Here is a 20,057-nt window from a genome sequence, read left to right as displayed (position 1 = left end):
GACATGCTTTATTTTGTCCAACAAATGTCAAATTTGAACTTATATACATAGCAACTTATTAGCATTTCTATATATTTTGGGTGAGATGTTTAATGCAATAGTAATTTTCTTAAGTGAACACATATATCCAAAGACACCAAACAAGAGATGCAAGAAAAATTGTAAAAGTCATCACTTCTAAGTTTTAATGTTTCTGTGACTGCAAAATATACTTCAATACTCAAGTCAATTTAAATTCCAAACAATAATATTTGTTTATTGAACTTAAAAAAAGCCTAAGTTTCTCTATTCTCTTTATAGTTATGTTTTATTCTTTTTTAATCGATTTATAACTTAAATTTATTTAAAAAAAAATTGTACATTTTGTAATCGATTTATAATGACAGAGATTGTTCTGGTGTTAGTCCATTATTATGCACAGATCAAATAGAAATATAAACTTTAGCTTTATACTTTAAGTAGTGCATAATAACTATAAGTAGTATAAAATATCATTATTCGATCCTAGCTGCCTTAAAGTAATGCCGTTGAATGTTCTTCAACAATTCCCCTCCGTTGTTTGTACTTTGAAGCAATGATTCTTCCCATAATCCCATGTATTGAAAACAAAGTCACTTATCATACTCATTGCATTTTCTGTACCATATTACATGTGATACACACAACTTAACTTAATTATTATCTTGTCACGAGCAACTAGGTGCGCCACAACTACTGCTACTAACTCTAACCAATATATATTCAATCCAAATATTACAACACATACAAAAAAATTAAAGACCCCATCAAATTTCTCACCATGGATATGGAATACCAACTCCCACAAAATTATTCAACCACAAAGAAGACAAAACATAACTTGATACCTGCTACACCAACATGCACCAACGACAACTACTGTTCCTGTTCTTGTTTCTTCTGCATCGTGTCTGAAACAGTTCCTACTCTCAGAAGAGCCAAAATCTCTCGCTACTTCAAACAAATGCCTCACTTAGACGACCAAGAACACATCCTAGCTTTAAATGGGCTCTGGAAAATTGCTATCACTAAACCAAACGACCCAGAGTTTCCTTCCCTTGGCATATTCAGATGCATGGCTAAATTGATTCAAAAAAGTGTCAGCTACAAAGATTGGCTTCTTAGGGACCAGAATATGTATATCCCTTACTATGCAGCACATATCATTGGTTCCTACGCCATGAATGAAGTTAAGCTTGCGGATAAAGCAGTTAAATCCAACGTGGTTAAGCCACTAATCGAACTATTTATTGGGAAAATAAGTTGGGTTGAGCAGAGAGTTGCACTTCGTGCACTTGGCCACCTGGCAAGCCATGAAGCAACTTTTGAAGCCGTAGCGGAACACGAAGCTGAAATCATAGAAGCAGCCATTGACATAGCTTCTACGTGCCTCGACACTGTTTATGAGAAGTTTGTTTCTTTGAAGGAATCAGAGAGATTAGAGTACCAAAGGAACTTGCTGACGAGAGGGCAGAGAGGGTTGGAACTAGAGAATAGAAAGGCGGAAGAATGGGCCAACCAGCTTCAGTGCTGGTCTCTCTATCTTCTTGATTGCTTTGCATGGAGAGAAAGATCTGTGGGATTGATCTGCAAGAAGCAGCAGTTCTTGAAGGAATTGTGTGGGATGTGGGGTGGTTTAGCGAATCCAACTTCACCTGCGGGATTAGGACTTGTAAGAACTCTTTGTCATACCAAAATAGGTAGAGAAAGCATAGCGGATTTGAAAGAAGTGATAGTGAATCTTTGTAACGTTTCAAGATCCTCGGATGATAGACAAAAGTTGGCCATTGAAAGCCTTTTGCAACTTCTTAAGGATCCATTCACAAGATATAAGGTCATGGATATTGTAGTTCCGGTTCTTGTTGATTTGGTTGAGCTCAAAAGCTTAGGACAAACAATCACACAGACCCTATTACAGGATTACCACAAGATCAAGTTTTTCAGGTCGTTGAATTTGAAGAGCGAAAGGACCAAGATAACTTTGGAAGAGTTATGGGATTTGAAGGTGGATAGAGTGAAGAGAGAGAGTCCAATGACTGAGCAAGAGATCAGAGAAAAAGAAGCCATGGCTTGTGCTTTGAAACAAGAAGGAAACAATGAGTTTTGGTTAGGGAACATGGAAATGGCTGCGATGAAGTATTCAAAGGCTTTGGATTTGTGTCCATTGAAGAGAAAGAGAGAGAGAGTGGTGCTTCATAGCAATAGAGCACAGTGTCATTTGGTTGTTGGAGATGCAGAATCTGCAGTGAGCGATGCAAGTCGAGCTCTGTGCTTATCGAATAATGGTTATGGAACTGCCACGTGTCTTCATGGGAAGAGCTTGTGGAGAAGAGCACAGGCTTATGACATGAAAGGGCTCTCCAAAGAGAGCTTGATGGATTGCTTGGCGTTCATTAGTAACCGTTTTGGTGCGACTGATCGGAAGAGAAAGGGTTTCAAGTTCAAGATTCCGTACTATGTGGCTCGTATGGTTAACAAGCAGATGAACGCCACGTGGCTCTTTGCTTCTTCGGAAAAGTCAAGGCGGCGCAGAGATAAATGCGATGCTACCAACTTGATGAAGAAGAAGACTACTACGTGGAGAAAAATTAAAGGTGAGTTTCTGTCTTCTAGAATGCTTGATTTTCTAGAAATTTAAGTTTACTGTAAATTATTATTTCATGCAAGTGTGAATTGCAAATTTTTATAGGCATGGATTATGGTTTATATACGGTGAAACCTCAGGTGGCTCAATTTAACATGAAATTGATAATTGAAAATATTAAAAATTTAGTCAAATTATTAAAATTATTTAAGATTCCAGCTATCAATTTTACATGAAATTAACTGCACCTAAATTTTTATCTTTATATATACAAGTGACCATTTAATTAGTAACTTTAATTTGTATGTATGTATATGTGGTTTGGTAAATTAAATGCATGGAATATCCTCGAACATAAGTTCTTAACGTGTGCTTTAATTTAATTTCAAGTTACGTCTAACAATAATGGAGGAGAACCTTTGATTGGGAGACGAGTGCGGCTAAACAGAAGAGAGTTGAGAAGGGCGAATCCGAGGAGAAAAGTAGTGGGTGAAAAATGAAAATGTGTTAAGAAGCCAGCACATAATCCAAGAGGGCGAGACTACAGAAAAGTGAAGCATATCAGAGGAGCACCATACAAGACTAAGGTTTATTTATATTTGGCAAGTAAAGCATTAAATGAACTTCAGGGTTAGCTGACAATGCCAAGCATTAAATTGCTAAGCATGCTAAATAAATTTTTTTGTTACATTTTTTTGGGGGATTTTTTTTTGTTACATTTTTTTCTGGTGACTTTTTTTTGTTGTTACATTTAATATATGAAAAGAACTTTCGGAGGAATTTTTTTTATTCTTGTTAAACAATTTTTTACTTTAAATGCTAAAAATGTAAGTTATTCCCGTTATGAAAATTTATGTGAAATAACTTGGGCTAGTTAAGTACTTAGTTCCGTTTAAATTAATATTACGAAATTAAATGACATGTGACATCTAATTTACGAAAAGACTAATACCATTAATAATTTTTTGATCAATAGTATTAATCCTTAATCACAATGATAAAGTAAAAATAAAAAGTGTACGATATTTATTTTGGTATTAAAAAAATAATACTACATGTACACTAAAATCAGTTATCAATATAAAATATATATTGAAATACAAATATACATTAAAAATAAATTAAACTACATATATATTTATACACAAATACATTAGTAATTAATTTTAGTAACCGATTTTAATGTACAAATAACATTTTTATAAAAAAATGTACGATATACATCCTTGTTTGCATACACCCTTCTTTCTTTTTACATTTTATAATTTTGGGCCATCAACGAGCCAGCATTGATATTTTTGTACATCAGCCTCAAAAAAAACCCCGAATGCATAGTTGCATACACTCCTACTCACATTTTCTTAACCCCCTCCCTCCAACACACACTTCTCCCAACTGCAAAATCCCACTTTTCATTCGCCATTTTTCCATTCCCACACTACTGGCTAAATACTAGCTAGATTTTGATCAAAAGTGCCGATCCCTTAGATTTTTCATATCTCAAATATCCCAGAAGAACACGGCAGTCTCCTAAATGAGTAAGAAAACAGAAAGAAAAAGAGATTGGAGATCTTCTAGAGCAAGGCATTTTCCTACAAAATATTTATTGTGGTATACCATGCTTCTCTCGGAAATCGTAATACATAATTTTTCAAAAAAGCATCAAGGTTGGATTGATGCACCTAATTCTACCTGGAAGCTTTTTTTTTTTTTTTTGGTCAGGATCTGGAAGATTTAAATAATGGTTAGGTTAAACATCCCAATCGTTCACGGTGTTATAAGACCAATAAAAAAATTACCAAGAGGTAAGACAAGTAAGGTTGAGCCTACTAATACAACAACGTTTCAAATATGGGGAAAAATAATTTCACTACAAACAATTTTTACAACAAATAAAATACAAGTATAAATACAGCACCCACCGTTTCGTCTCTCTTCTCTTTCAAAAGCCGGGATGGCGAGAAAGTAGATATTATTGAAGTAACAAAGATAAATAGTAATTTAGTCATCTACTTCCTTATGTAGTTATGTTACATTTCTGTACAATCGGAAACACATTATTACAATAACAAGCCTGCGTACAGATTTAAGGCTCAAGAAGGTCAATGATCTAATACTTCTCAGCAGCAACAGCTTATGACGAGACCAGCAGCAATATAATTATCCGCAACCTTAAGATAGACCTACAACATTCAGATCAGTATATTGAATTAGCTTTTGCAAACATATAAAATTGAACCATTCACATTTGGATTGGGTATTTAAATATAAACAGATTTGAATCCTCTCATTCGAAATAAACATGATCTTGTAGCATTCACATTTCACCATTGATTTGCTTTGCTTTTCTTTTTTTCTTTTTTTCTTTTTTTTTTGGGTTAGAGATATGAACACTCATTTTAAACAAGAGAGAATCCTTATCTAATATAAACCACTATTCTTTCACTAGAAGTGATAAACAGAAAGGGAAATACAATTTCACCAAAAAGTAAACAGAAATGGAGTATATCTTAATATGCAGTTGACTCACCAGGTAATATCTCAAGAAGTTCAATCATCAGAAGAGCTCAAGGCAGCAACAACAGATCCTGTTGTTGAAAAAGTGGATGCAACATCAGGATAGTCTTTCCATGAGGTATTCACCTTCAAGGATGGGTACAGCCAACTTTTGACAGAGTCCACGAAGGAGTCTGGATCTAAATTCAAAATAGCTTCCCAATCGACCTGTAAACCCTGTGGAAGGCTTCCCGTAAACTCCATATTGGCTGCAAGTAACAAACCCAGCATAACCACTAGTCCAACTGCAGCAGATCCTCTGGAGAGTGGCATAAAGTTATACCTGAAAAGGAATGCAGATAGGTGGATATATGGATATGACCTAAGTAAGAAACAAAGACAATCTACACATTTTGATAATGCTGTACCAGTAATATGTCATCCTTAAGATTGCATCTCTCACGTTTTCAAGTGCGTCGAAATCAGTAGACCCATAGTTTTCACCACAGTAAGCTTTACAGAGGGTCTGATACACAACATCCCAACATGCGACAAGGTAAATTCACAATCCAATGAGTAACTTGAATGATAAATAAAAGTAAAAAGATGCCTTCGTATAATCATCAATCACAATTCAATGATAAATGCAGGTGACATCCTTGGTAAAGATCTATAGGAACATCTATCAGGTAAACAATCCAACAGAAGGTTTTGGTGTCACATACTTCCCATGCCATTGCCATTTCTGCATCATAATCTTCCCATCTTGCTGGTGTACAAGGTGTTCTAATTGAAAAGTCAAAACCATGTTCTCCCCTGAAAAAGAAAAACCATCAATTCCGACAATATGATGTCTGGAAAAACTAAAGCAACAAAGAAGACTATCATTTTCTCAAAACTTGTATCTAGCTTACATTTTTAGAAGAGTTATCCTTGTCCCTTCGAGTTGTTTCCTGAAAGCACATCAACATCCAGAAATAAGTGCGTGAAAACATTTTATTATCCTCAGATTTATGCAGTATACAACTTACCCTTCAAATGCAGTACTGTTGCACCAAGTAGCTGACCAGAAATCCTCACCGACAATATTATAAAGATCAGAGCAAGATTTTGCATGAATGACCTGCACATAAACAAAAGTTTCCATAAAAAAAAAAAAGATTACAGAAATACTATTAAAAAGAAAATGCCATGTAACATCAAGCAGACATCATTGTTAATAGTTGTCAACAATGACAAGCAAGAGAAGGCGAGTACTGATGCATTTATATTAGTTCATCATAATAATTATTTAAAAAGGTTTAGTAGTTATATCCAATTATATTTGGAAGGGAAGTGCTATTTCTATGTGTGAATTAAGCAAAGTAAACTATTCATGTGCTTTCTAGTAGTAGCTTCAACTTTTGGGATGATTGCTTTCTGGGATGGTGACAGATCTAGACGAGTAAATTGTTCAGAAGCTAAATCTTTGCCTCTCTCATTCTTCAAAAATAAAAACCTAGATTTCAACAACATATGGTAAGAATAGATTTGTGCATTCTCCATACTTAATTCTTCAGGCCCAAAGGGCTCATGTGTAAGAGCTAAGGAGGAATTCAAGAGATACAAAACTATTCATGTTAACAACTTAATTATTCAGGACAGTTTGTCACTGACAATAGTTTATCTAAATTGATGTGTAAGATTCAAGAAATGCTACCTATCATCAAAACAGTTTAACCCTTTTTAAGTAATGCTAAATTTATATTCAGAACTGAAAATTTCGTGTATCACCCAACAGTAATCAAAGAGGCATATAGTACTGTGAGCCAAGCAAAAGTTTTCTAAAGCTGACCACTTGAAGTTACAAATCATGGCAGAGTTAATATATATATATGGCAAGAAAAAAAGGGCAAAACGCATGAAAATCAACAATAAGCAACTCACTTCTTCTAATTTCCCATCTTTCAAGAGATGAATGATCTGGTCTGTTTTGCTGTAGACATATGTTCTCTCTTTGATGACAGTCTTTGAAATATCTAAGGTCCTGTGGCATTCATTAAGAATGAGTATTTCCCAAGCCAGTTTGTTGATATAAGGAGAAGAGAAAAGAGGGTCCCCGGAGGTGCTTGCCTTTCATAGTTAGGAAAGTATCGAACAACTTTTGCTTGTCCCAGAATCATAGGTGTGTGAGAACCAAATCCAGAATTGAACTCTTCACTGCAGTACAAAGAAACATACTCAAATTCAACAAAATCTGAATTTGGTTAAACTACAGGGCCTTGATATTTTATTATTTTATGATTAATCATTGAAGAACCTATAATCAGGTGATTTGGGCTGCTAATTTTACAGCCCATCTAAATGGTGGATCATTTTGGCCTAACTATTTAACCTGTGGCCTATTAAGGGAGGGCTTAAACAGACAGGTAGGTAGGCAGGTAGCCCATTTGGCAGCCACATGGTAGCTGTGTCATGCAGCTAGAAAAATCAGATTTTCAATTTATAGCACAGATCAGAGGCCGTGCAGATAAATGAGAATCTACGAATAGTTCAAAGATAACGAAAAATGTAAGATTACGAGAAAAATACTCATCTAGGATTAAGCAGCGAGAGATAATATAGTCTGCTAGAATACTTGGCACAAGGATGCAATACCTTAGCTTGTTCACCCACACAACTGGGTCACAAGGCTCAGAGATCTGTCTCCATCTAACAGCTAATGTGTAAACCTCTTGCCATGATATGGAACGGCTGGATGATCTATCATCTACAATGCCATAAGAAGAGGATGTTTCCACGGCAGTACTTGTGCTACAGCCTGCACCTCCTCTATTCTGACTTGGCATGTTAAGTCTTTCCCTTCTCCTGGCCCTTTTGCCATACCTTGAGTTGCTTTTATTAGAGCCCTTCAATTCTGCTTTCAGTGAACGCCAAGCCTTGGAAACCTTTTGTGCAATTTCAATAGCAGCAAATCCTGCCATTCGATGCTGATAAATAAGAAAATATTAATATCATGATGAAAGATGAAAATATCAACAGCAATACAAGATTAACAATTTGTTGATTGGAATACCACAAACAGGAAAAATAATGACAATATATGTAAATGTCTAAGTGTGTAAGCTACAACCATTTACCTGACGTCTATTAGGTAGGAAACCAGGACAATCATATTGGATTTTCTTGCCAATGGAATCTGCAGCCTGTATAAGGGTAATCTTCTGTTTTGTAAGAGCTAATTCTTGTTTTTTAAGCTTTCCCTTTCGTAAAGACTCGCGCAAAGGAGGTTGCCTGTAAACCTTTTCACATACATTCTTCGGATGCAATCTCTTGCACCAGTATTCCTGAATATAATTCAGACATTAATAAATAGTACATCAATGTGAACCCAAACTTTACAAAGCACACCTGTAACAAAAAAATTCTATGCTTCTGAACCCTAAAGAGAACTTTTAGGTTATAATACAAACAAGCAATATTATTTATTTCAAACATTCAGGTTGGTACAATCCCATAATTCCAAATTGTTCAGTTCACACAGGTAAACATAATACATTTGGCTGGTTAAAGAAGAAAAAAATAAAAAGAAAGGTGGAATAACATCCATAACTTTTACCTTAAAAAGTGGATCAATATCCCCATCAATATCAAACCAGCAAAACTCACTGCTAAACTTTGAGGCTGTGTAAAGAGCAATCTCTTTCTGAAAAAGCAAAAAAAAAAATAGAGTAATGAAAGCACATCAAGGAACTAGGATCATAGTGCATAAAACTTCAAAGTATCATGTTAACTGTCACAACACCACCGATGGCCGTCTGTAGAATGTCATAATGCAATAAGAGAATGTACAAAAGTAGTAAACATATATAGCTTAACCAACGGAATGCAGGTCCTGTAAGTGCCTGTCAATTAATAATGATAACTAGGCAAGATGAAGAACTAAAGCAGAAGAGTATTAGAAAATGCCAACAGATTTGCATGTTCACCTTGGCATGCCCTAAGTCTGCATATTGGAAAGCTATAATCTCTCTACTCTAACCTAACATTGACTCTGGAAATTTACTACTGCTCCCAACATAGTAGATTAATCAATAAAGGAATGTATTTTTAAAATAGGAAATGAAAAGCAGATATTTTAGAAATATACTATTTCACAATGTAACAAACCTGATAAAAGGCTAGGCATTGGAGCACAAACTTATCCATCGAGTCCAATTCCAAATCCAGTGCAGCATCATAATCCTTGATCTGTGACCATTAAAAAAATATTTCTGTAGCCCGATGACTTTGAACATGCATTCTTCTCAAATAGATCATAGTTGAATTGAAATCATACCGCCTCTTTGTACTGTCCAACAGCATGGTAGCATGAAGCTCGTAAATACAAACACTCAATGTTGGCACCATCAATGGTCAGCCCCATTGTCAAATCCTTGATAGCTTTCCTGTCACAGTAAAATCCAATGTAAGTAAGAAACAAAATCAACTTGTAGAACATAAAGTTCCAAATCAAAATATTTTAACACCAACTCTTGGCGTGAAATATCTCGCAATTTGCATGTATTTGTAAGTGCTACTAAAAAGTAAAAGCCATAAAAAAATAATTACAATTTCACCAGTTTCCATACATAATCCATAGACAATTATCTCTACAATCTTAGAAGTCAAATGAATAATAGCTATTGTGCAACTATATGCTGAGACTCCAGGCATATTAATCTATGTTTGGAAGTTTTGGTTCTGTAATACCAACCAAAACTTATCAACTATGCAACGATAATCCCATGTGATGCTGTTTCAATCAACATAGTTTACATGAAAACGGCAAGTAATCAAGGTTGTTGCCCCATGAGCACTCCATGGCCTCTAAAAAACACTATTCTTAATTTCTCCCACCCTAGAAAGTTTGATGATGCTCCCACTTCTACCAGAAAATTTGCTTCTATACTGCACACTACAACTTAAACTTTTAGTACTATTAGGGTTAACTTTCAGCATTCTCAATGCATTTGACGCATAGAAAAGATCAAAAGTTTAGCTTTCCAGTAAAAAAAAAGAAAAAAAAATCATGCTTAAACTAGTGCCCTTACAAGAACTCTACTAGTATTCATAGCCTCAATCAGTAAGACTCTAGAATGCATGCAGCAAAAACAATCAAGTCTATAAAGAATCAATTCCAATTAAACAGCAGGTAAGGTTGCATAAATACCTATGCTCTCCCATTGCATGGAATAGAAGGCCACGCAGATGATAAGCTCTAGCAAACCTAATTCGAAAACTTGAGCAATCAGTCTCAAATAAAAAGCCAACAGGTAGCAACAATATCAGGTGTGACTGATCAAATAAAACAATGATACCAAGTACTACTTTAATTCACAACAATTACCTCCCATCAATTTGGACCACCTGACTTAGACATTCCTGAGCTTTAGCTGGCTTTGATAATTCTTGGTAGAACTGCCAAAAAGCGAAGGTCAGGATAACTAGCTGCCAGTATCATCTAGCAAAGTAGCTTTAAGCATAAAAGTGAAAAGAAAATACCAGAAAAGGTGTTCCATACTTAATAGCTATAATCAAATACTGATAAATCTAATACTGAAAAACCTGTAATGTGCCAACAAACTATCAGTGCAGAAACGCTGAGATACCTGAGTCAGGTGTGCCCATGCTTCAAGGAAATGTCTGTCAAGTTGAAGTGCTTTTAGATGTGCTTCCTCGGCTTTCTTATATTCGCCAATTGAAGATAACGCTAAACCCTGTGAAAGTTTATGTAAAGTTTAGCAAAAGCATGAAGCCACATTCCTAGGCTAAAGACCAGAAACCAATATCAAAAGTTCATAATTAATGAACATCATAATTGAAGACATGGGACCCACCAAATATGTGTAGGCAGACTTATTATCGCAATCAAGCTGCACACATGCTGAAAGGTCTTCAACTGCAGCATTAAACTCTTTAAACTTGAAATTGACAATTCCTGCATTAATTTGATGAAAAAACATACATTATAATATCTAAATAGGTACTCTATAACCCCCCCCCCCTTTCTCTTTCTCTCTCTCTCTCTCTCTCTCTCTTGCAGCAGCCCAACGATAACAAAGAAAGAAAGAGAAAGTTCAACAGTTTAGCCACATTTATTTGAAAGCAAACTCCCTAAAAGTGTATCAACAATGAGTTCTTAAACAAAACACAAGATATAGACTACAGACTTATTTCACATATAACTAAAATCGTCTGTCTAGAACTGTGGCTGGTACAACGAGATACATATGCAACTACATTAGGAAGCATTATTTATTATTTCATGTTTAATGATCAATTAGTTACCTAATAATAAAATGAAAAGACTCTAGCGTCAGAAAAGATACCTCTCTCGTGTAAAATATCTGCTGAGTTGGATTCAAACTCTAATGCCTTAGTTAAATCTTCAATGGCCTGACATTCAAAACAGTGCAAAATTATTAACTGTAATCTATGCAATAAAATTATAAAGTTAGATACTCTAATATCATGAATCCATAATGATAAAGGAGACCACAGGACTCTTAATGACAACATTAGGTTGGTTTCGAACCAAGACAATAAACTCTTTACTGTTTAGGCATTCAACTAAAGCCTATATCTTTTAGTGGCAATGCCTAACCAATAAAAACCCACATATTCTATTAAAAGAAGAAAATTCACGCATAACAAAAACCAAGACCCTTTTTTTTTTCTATTTTCTTTCTTTTCCCCCCTAAAAGAATTAGACTATTTCATATATAATATGACTAATGGCCCACTTCACATGAATCTGGCCTCAACTAAAATACCGAACAATTTTATTGAGTAGTGATAAACCCTTCTAAATATCATCCTAATTATCTTCCTAATTTCTAAACAAGGTAAATGTTAAATACATTTAATATCTTGAAAAGGTTAGAAGAACTCAATATCTTCCTCACTACGAAATTATAAGGATAATATCAGGATGGTTTAGGAGGATATCTCAATAATAATAATAATAATAATAATAATAATAATAATAATAATAAATTTCAACTGGAAATGAGACTGCGGTTACACTTTTGAATATTAGACAAATACTGAGATTGGGTACAGAAGCCTTACCTCAACAAACTCTCCCAAGGCTGCCCGCGCCTGACCTCTCCTTTTCCATGCCTCACCAGCTGATGGATTAAACTGTATAGCCTAACATATACAAAAATGTAAAGTGCTTAAAAACAGAGAAATAACCCAAAATATCACCTTTCAGACAGTGTCCATTCACATTATCATTACCTTTGTAAAATCAGCTATGGCAGAATCAAGTTCTCTCTTGAATGCATATGCAGTTCCTCTCCCTATCAAAGCCTCGGGATATGCAGGGTCCTCATTCAGTATCTGTGTATATGATTGAGACAAGGCTACAGTTTGTCATTTGATAATAGAGAACGAAAAGAAAGATAAAATAACAAATGCATAAAAGTTAAAAACCACAAGTATCACTGAGGAGGACAAAATTGCACCTGATCAAAAATAGAAATGGCATGACCATAGTTTCCTTCATTAACCTGCAAAGCAATTAAAATATCACATATGCTCTTAAACACATGAAAAAAGCCATAAAGCAACTGCTTAAACAAACCTCTGCTATTCCGCGTGACAGCCGAAAATCTACGCTTATAGACTTTGTCTTTGGAACCCGAGCAACACAGAACTTCTTATTTTTCCTCCCTTCATGTTTTTCATGGGTAAAAGCAAACTTATTGCTCGACTTTGTAAGAATTTCAGCGACATTAACTGACTCGCTAGACTCACCAATATTGGTAAACACCTTTTCGCATGATTCTGACGCATCACTAGAGTCATTACATGATTCAGAGTTATAACTCAATTTATCAATTACATCAGGGCTTCCGCTCACTTGGCCATCAAATTTGTTAGACTCTCTATCATCACCATTTAATTCACTCTCTGAGTCAAATTTATCAGCAGTCTTCATCAAGATCACAGATTTATCACCATTGTTGGTGCATGATTCATCTTCAGCCCCCAAGTTATCCTGATTTTTATTTTCAATCAAGTTCCCATTACTCAAAGAATCTGATTCTGATTGCAGCGTGATCGACCCATGGGCTTCGTGCGACACATTTTCATTTCCTTGTTTTGCTGTCGTCAAAAGCTCTTCAATTTCTAGCAACTGCCTCAAATCAGAAGAATGATGCTGAGCTTGTTCATATCCTTGCTCCCATACTAATAAAGCATCTGCTTTCCTTCCCAATGCAGAAAGCGCTCGACCTACATGACAGAATAAAGTAACACCATTGACTTCAAAGATAAGACATCTCTTTCTTTCTCTTTACTTAAAATTAAAAAAGACATGGTAATCTACAGAAATAGAAATATAAGAACGAACAAATCCATCATCATAACATGCTGAATTGCTGACAAATCCGAACAAGGTTATTATCCATTTTTAATTATTCAATATTCTCATCAACCACCTCAATTGTAAAGCGAACTCAAATCAAGTCCCTTTTTCCCCTGGAACTACAGCTCAGACTAGACAAACAAGAACAGTTCAAAGGAAGTAGAAATTGTTCAATTGAATTCAATTAGGCATAAAGGGGATAAATAGACCTTTGAAAATGTAAGCTTGAAGAAGCGAATCGTCAAGCTGAAGAGCTCGGTCGCAATCCTTAATCACATGCTTGTGAAGCTCCAATTGGCTATAACAGAAAGCTCTGTTCCTGGAAAAAGAAAAAGGAAAAAAAAGAAGCATCATAATAGAGATTCACATTAACGTTCAGGAGAAGTAATCACGATGAGGAAAACGGAAATCATGGAGGAAAGTATGATATGGTTACCATATGTCTTGGATTGAAGCGTTCTGAGAAACAAGAGAATCGAGGATTCGAATGGCTTTGGACCAGTCCTTGGAGCTGCAGTGCTTGGCTAGCTCGGTTCGCTGAGAGGTAGCAGCAGAAGTAGCCATGGCTAAAGCCAGAGATCAGAGGGGAATTTTTTTTTCAAGTTCGAGTGTTGAGTTGTGCTTTGTGTGTGTTGGCCTGCTTCAATGCTTTCAACGGGGTTCTAAAAAGCAAAAGGATGATTTGAGGGCAAAACGGGGAATGCGACCATATTTGGAAGTTAGGAGGAAGGAGAGGGGCAAACGAACTAGGGTGCACTAGAATGGAAACATGGGGTTATTGTTGGAAATTGGAATTAGTGATGAAGTGGCACAACATCTGACATACACGTGTCTCGAATATAGTATCGGCCCAATGCAATGGACCTTTGGGTTCGGCCTTGGGTTAAGTTTTTTATCATAGACCCAACAAAATTGTGTACCAAAAATACAAGATAGATAAGAACCATTATTGTCCTTCACTTTTGAAAAGAAAAGTTCGGTGATAAAGTCTACTTTTAAAATTTATAAGAGTTGCCAATGAGCCTTGGCTCTAGTGGCATTTCTCCCCTCTCCCCACCTCAAGGTCTAGGGTTCAAACCCTAGAGGATGCAATTGAGAAAAATATGTGATAAATATGTGAGGAGTGTGTGGGTGTGTTGTGTATCTAGGATTGGGGGTTGTCCAATCCATTGGGGTACCTAGGATTGGAGGTTGTCCAATCCACCGACCAAAAAAAAAAAAAAAAACTTAAAAGAGTTTGTTACCAAAAAAAAATTATAAAAGTTTAATTTTGATGACTGAATTTTATACCATCGTGCAAATTAAATTTAATTCATAATGAAAATTTTAATAGTTATTATTAATATTTAATAATAAAAGACATATTTTGTATGTTATACCGTTTAAAAAAACAAAATTTATGAAAATGAAACATAAGGAACTGCAGTAGAAGTTCGAATTCTGATTCTTTTCTTGGCGTACTTGGGAAGTAGGAATACATGCAAAGCAAACAAGAAGGAAGGGATTAACTATTGTGGGAGCAAAGAAAGAGGAAAGGAACATTAACTTTAGTTTTTATCTCAGATTTAAAATTTAGTACACAGTTTCTTATTATTATATAATAAGCGCGTCAGTGTTATCGTTACACTTTTTTATTTTACATATTGGGAAGGAGATGGTGTATAACTACGTTATAGGTGTCTATGGTGCTTCACCAAACTGTGACGGCTGGGCTGAAAAAATCGGACGGACCGATTTGACCACGGTAATCGAACGGTCCGTTTTTGGGGCTGGGAGGGAACACAAATCGGACGGTCTGATTTGTACCCCCAGCCAGGTGTCACGCATGTAAGTGTCTCCTCACCCCCTTGTAGCAAGACTTTGGTGATTGTTGAACACCCCCTTCCATTCTCTTTCACTTTCAGCAACACAAACTTTCTTCTTTTCCAACCCCACCAGCAACTTCTCCATGACCCTCCATTGATGAAGTTTTAAATAAAAAAAATTGGACCACTCCATAATAATGCCTAGAAGAAGAAGAAGAATAAAAGATGTTAATTGTCCGGAGTTTTATATTGCTAATTATCTTGATCATCTTAACTATGTAAATTTTTATTGTAGAAAATTTTATTTTAAGTAAAATAATAATTATTATTAAGTTAGAGATTAGTAAATTATTATGATGATAATGTTAGAAATTAGTGTAGTAGTAATAGTGTCTGAGTATTTTAATCTGATTAATCTGATTAATTAAATTTTAGGAATTAGTAATGTTAGATTATAATGATGTAGAAATTAGAGATTAGTGTAATAATATTATTTAGAAGAAAGGATTATGATACATTATAATAAAATAATAAATTAATTATTGTTGTTAACAAAATAATTAAAATAATGATAATAATAATACTGTTATTAAAAATGGAGATATATTAAATAAAATAATTAATATTAATTATTATTACTCAATTTATTAGAATAATAATAATAATAATAATAATAAGTCATACTGATGGTTTTATTATTTTTATTAGAATACGCCCCTAATAGAATAGAATAGATAGATACTAACGTGTGATAATAAATCGTTTAATTAGTATTAATTGTTAGTAATAAATAAATTTTTGTAATAATAATATTTATTTATGATTAAACGTTCGTATAGTAAAATAATTATTATGATTTAAAAATTATTAAATTAATTATTTTTGTTATAAGTATAACATAAATATTTAATAAAGGATTAATGATTGATTTATTGTTGTATGTATGTTGTTAGAACATAATTGAATAGTTACTTGAATATTAGTATATAATATGATAGTTATTTATTTAACAGTATTGTTATTATTATTATTTTTATTGATTATGGTTGTGGATACGTTTTACTGGTTATTTGGTAATGAAAGTTTGATTTGATCAATTTAATTTGTTAATTAATTAATATTATGTTTGTGTTTAGGGTTCTCGAATGTTGCAATGTGACCACTACATGCCGCCGGATTGGTACAATCCAATAGTGGAGGGGTATTTACAGGACAACGGCTTTTATCATGTTTCACAGATTGGAGTTGTCCAATGTCAGTCGGCATTGCTTAATGCTCTGGTCGAGAGATGGTGCCCTGAGACGCACATGTTCCACTTTCTGGTTGGTGAGTGTGCCGTGACACTAGAGGATGTGGCGTTAATACTTGGTCTTCCGACAAATGGTTTGCCAGTTACAGGACCGACACTGAGCAGTTATGAGGCTTTAGAGGCTGAATGCTTGGATCAGTTTGGTGTTGCACCTATGAAGGCAAACTGCAGGGGAAGTTTCATTAAGTTGGTTTGGTTTCGAGCATTGAAAAATCGATTAGTGTTGGTTGATGAGGTCCAGATTCAGAGGTACGTGAAGTGCTATATAATGTTATTGTTTGGGACCGTTATGTTTGGATATAAGTCTGCAGCAGGGGTGCACTGGAAGTTTCTGCCATTACTCCGTAACTATGGCGGATCATACAGTTCAGTTGGGAATCGGCCTGCCTGGCACACCTGTATAGATCGTTGTGTAGAACAACTTGTGTCGACTGTAAGGAGATTGATGGTCCGCTGACACTGTCGCTTACCTGGGCATGGATCCGTCTACCATTCATTGCGCTGATTCCAAGCAATCCTCAAATCTTTCCGATTGCAAATAGGTAAATTTAATTACTAGACGCTTTAAAATAGTGTATTTTACATTGTATTGACAATTTCTCCTAAACTCAAAACCTATGTACAAATCATACTTTTACAAATCTTAATTTAAATTAATGGCGCACCTGCATTTACATATTGAGGAAACTCTGGTGCATGCATGGCCTCCAAATCCAACGACCGCATGAAACTCAGCTCCACAAACGGCTGCTGATTTGCTAGTGCATTTGCCACATCCGCCACATCTGCCACCATAGCCTCGTCAGCTTGATCTTCGTCTACACCCGGATCAACGACCACGTAGTTACTTTCGAACTCTTCTTCACTATAACTGTTGTAATCTTCCAATTCAATATCTCAGTCTGCTGCAGATTGCTCGAACTCGATATACAGTTCGATAAACAATATTCGCGACCGACTTCCAAGATACACTGCAAATATTTCTTGCATGCTCACTTCGTCTGTCACGTATTTCGTTTGAAATTGCACGAACCCACCAAAGACAGATATAGGATATCTGTACAGAATACACGACACTCTCCTAGTTGTTTGAGAATCTATCTTCTCACAAATGATACCTTTTTTCTTCAAATGATAGTGTGAATGGAATAATAATATCTAACAGATTATCACACACAAATTTCACTCCTTCTGATGTTTGTAATAAAATTTGGCCATGATAATACACTTTTAATCTTACTATATCATCCATAATAATAGAGAAGAAGAGATCTACAAAGAAAGAAGAAAAAGAGATCTGCAGAGAAGAAATTTGGAGAGTTGAAGCACCGAAGAAGAAGAATGAAATGGGCTGCTTAGCTTTTTTAGAACTAAAAAATCGGACGGTCCGATTACTAAACAGCCCGCCAAAAAGTTTTTTAACCCAGAAATCGGTGGGTCCGATTTGGGTTATTTTTTTAATTCAGCCCTTAAATCGTATGGTCCGACTTCCATGCACGAAGCAACACTTCTCACAAATCGGACGGTCCGATTTGTGTCCCCTCACCCCTGCAAGAAATTGGACCGTCCGATTTCCGTCTGTCAACTAAGCGTTGTCACACTCTTGTTAAACACCTATGAACTCCATAAACCAGCGTTACACCAAACTAAGCTTCATATGCAAAAAAATTAGCCTTATCGTTATCGGGTATGATTTGAGTGTATGTGTGTTTGCTTTTGCTGCTCTTCTTTTTTTTTCTTTCTTTATTTTTCAAGTTTCTGTTGATAATTTTACAGGGTATATGAGATTTATAAACCAAACACATGCCAATGTTACATGAATTTTTTAAAATAAAAAAATGTTATGTAGATATTTTCATGCACATTTTTATATAAATCGAATTTATTAAATTCGAATTAGATTTTATAATACTAAATCAAATCAATGTGACTCGAATTAGTTAGTGCACTGAAATTACATATAAATCGAATTTATTGAAGTCAAATTAGCTTAAGTTTTACTAAATTGAATTATATGGTGCACTACTAAATCGAATTAAGTCAATTTGATTTACAACCCTTTAGTAAATCGAATGTAACAAAATCGATTTATATTCAATGGTAGCTAGTGGTAAATCGAATCCACTAGGTTCGATTTAGTATGCAGTGACCCATATATATAAATCGAGCTAAATTAATTCGATTTAGTATGATACTAACGTATAAAAATACGAGTTGAACGTGAATTTCTCATCATAGTAGGACTCACAATAGCTAGTGATGAGAGTTTTTTTGTTCTGATGCACTATAGAGGGTCGATTAAGAAAAAAATGCGATCTAGAATTAAATTTCCTCCAACCTTCAACGAGTTTCACCAAGTTTCAAAATACTATAATGCAAAAACTAGGACTGTTTGGCGTGAAACGGGTGGAGAAGTTATTCTATAGAATTCTAATTTTCGTGTTGCGCGATGATGTGAAGTACGATTCCTTCGTCATAGACAATGACGAAGATTTGCAAGTTCTGTTCCATTGTCATTGTCAGTTTTCCCGAGGTCCCTGAACTATTGGCTAAGCTTGTAGATGTGGCCTGTAGTTTAGGAGGTTCGAACCAGAATCCTCAATCCTCAGCAATGGCAGCCTACTCTAGTTCAATGCCTTTTGATGCCTCGTCATATGTGCTAGTGATTGCACCTGAGACAGTTTTGGTTGCATCTCCGTCCTTCACAACTTATCTAAACTGTAATCGTGACAGAAAAATAGGTGATACTCGACCCTTGGGTGAGCTTGCGATTGCGATGAACGGTACTCCTGTTATGGTCCCAGTTTCTGGAGAGGCTGGAGCAACGGATAGTGTTGAGGATGTACTGCGGTATGATGATGATGATAATGTGGAGCCCATCGAGGAGTATTCCAGTTGTGGGTGGTGGAGCATCTAGTTCAAGAATTCAGTAGTATCGTTCACACTTTTCAACTTTGGACTTGGACTTTTCAACTTTAGACTTGGATGTCATGGCACAACAGGAGCTCTGGCTGACTTCTAAATTACTCAGCAGTTTCAGGATAAAGAAGAGGTAGTCTTAAGCATGAAGACTTATAGCATCTGTCGTGGGGTTGAGTCTAAAGTGTTGGAATCTGATCATTGCAAGTACTATGGAAAGCGTAAGGCGTTCGACAACGGGTGCACATGGTTGATTAGGATCAGTCTCTGCCAGCACAGCGGTATTTTGGAGGTAAAATGGTACAATGGACCTCATACTTGTATGGCCACATCGATATCTAGTGATCACATGATGCTTTATTATCATGTGATATTAGCCTTCATACTGCCTATGATTAAAATTGATGCTGTCGTGTCGATCAAGGTATTGCAGAATGCGACAGAAGCACATTTTAGTTTTAGACTGACTTATAGGAGGGTTTAGTTGGCTAAGCAGAAGGTCGTGGCATAGATTTACGGAGATTGAAAAGA

At 35.4% G+C, this 20,057-nt stretch overlaps 2 protein-coding genes and 1 long non-coding RNA gene across 3 annotated transcripts; 2 read left to right on the top strand and 1 right to left on the bottom strand.

Annotated features, from left to right (window-relative positions):
- Positions 1 to 290: 290 nt before the first annotated feature.
- LOC112800526 (uncharacterized) lies at positions 291 to 3,473 on the top strand. Its single transcript, XM_025842851.3, has 2 exons — positions 291 to 2,612; positions 2,993 to 3,473. Exons 1-2 carry the CDS (start codon positions 800 to 802, stop codon positions 3,100 to 3,102), a joined length of 1,923 nt encoding a protein of 640 aa, XP_025698636.1. The 5' UTR covers positions 291 to 799; the 3' UTR covers positions 3,103 to 3,473.
- Positions 3,474 to 4,452: 979 nt separating this feature from the next.
- On the bottom strand, positions 4,453 to 14,241 carry LOC112800524 (suppressor of RPS4-RLD 1). The gene is made up of 24 exons (XM_025842850.3): positions 13,930 to 14,241; positions 13,703 to 13,812; positions 12,708 to 13,360; positions 12,589 to 12,633; positions 12,362 to 12,463; positions 12,191 to 12,271; positions 11,449 to 11,515; positions 10,957 to 11,057; positions 10,729 to 10,836; positions 10,467 to 10,537; positions 10,290 to 10,346; positions 9,417 to 9,525; positions 9,248 to 9,328; positions 8,697 to 8,783; positions 8,218 to 8,424; positions 7,736 to 8,067; positions 7,211 to 7,297; positions 7,025 to 7,124; positions 6,130 to 6,221; positions 6,013 to 6,051; positions 5,824 to 5,914; positions 5,527 to 5,624; positions 5,133 to 5,441; positions 4,453 to 4,785 (listed from the first exon to the last, which is right to left on the bottom strand). Exons 1-23 carry the CDS (start codon positions 14,055 to 14,057, stop codon positions 5,153 to 5,155), a joined length of 3,135 nt encoding a protein of 1,044 aa, XP_025698635.1. The 5' UTR covers positions 14,058 to 14,241; the 3' UTR covers positions 4,453 to 4,785; positions 5,133 to 5,152.
- On the top strand, positions 5,516 to 5,928 carry LOC140173309 (uncharacterized). Its single transcript, XR_011861886.1, has 2 exons — positions 5,516 to 5,654; positions 5,749 to 5,928. It is a non-coding gene; the product is annotated as an uncharacterized lncRNA (long non-coding RNA).
- Positions 14,242 to 20,057: the final 5,816 nt, after the last annotated feature.

The sequence above is a fragment of the Arachis hypogaea genome, chromosome 5 (assembly GCF_003086295.3).
Source record: "Arachis hypogaea cultivar Tifrunner chromosome 5, arahy.Tifrunner.gnm2.J5K5, whole genome shotgun sequence".
Classification (NCBI taxonomy): Eukaryota; Viridiplantae; Streptophyta; class Magnoliopsida; order Fabales; family Fabaceae; genus Arachis; species Arachis hypogaea.
This window is presented reverse-complemented; position numbering and strand designations above follow the sequence as displayed.

Coding starts and splice junctions, on each gene's coding strand:
- LOC112800526 (XM_025842851.3), top strand. CDS start 800: ATGGATATGGAATACCAACTCCCACAAAATTATTCAACCACAAAGAAG. Junction 2,613..2,992: donor TACGTGGAGAAAAATTAAAG/GTGAGTTTCTGT, acceptor TTTAATTTCAAG/TTACGTCTAACAATAATGGA.
- LOC112800524 (XM_025842850.3), bottom strand. CDS start 14,057: ATGGCTACTTCTGCTGCTACCTCTCAGCGAACCGAGCTAGCCAAGCAC. Junction 13,813..13,929: donor GCTTCAATCCAAGACATATG/GTAACCATATCA, acceptor TTCTTTTTCCAG/GAACAGAGCTTTCTGTTATA. Junction 8,425..8,696: donor ATATTGATCCACTTTTTAAG/GTAAAAGTTATG, acceptor AATTATATTCAG/GAATACTGGTGCAAGAGATT.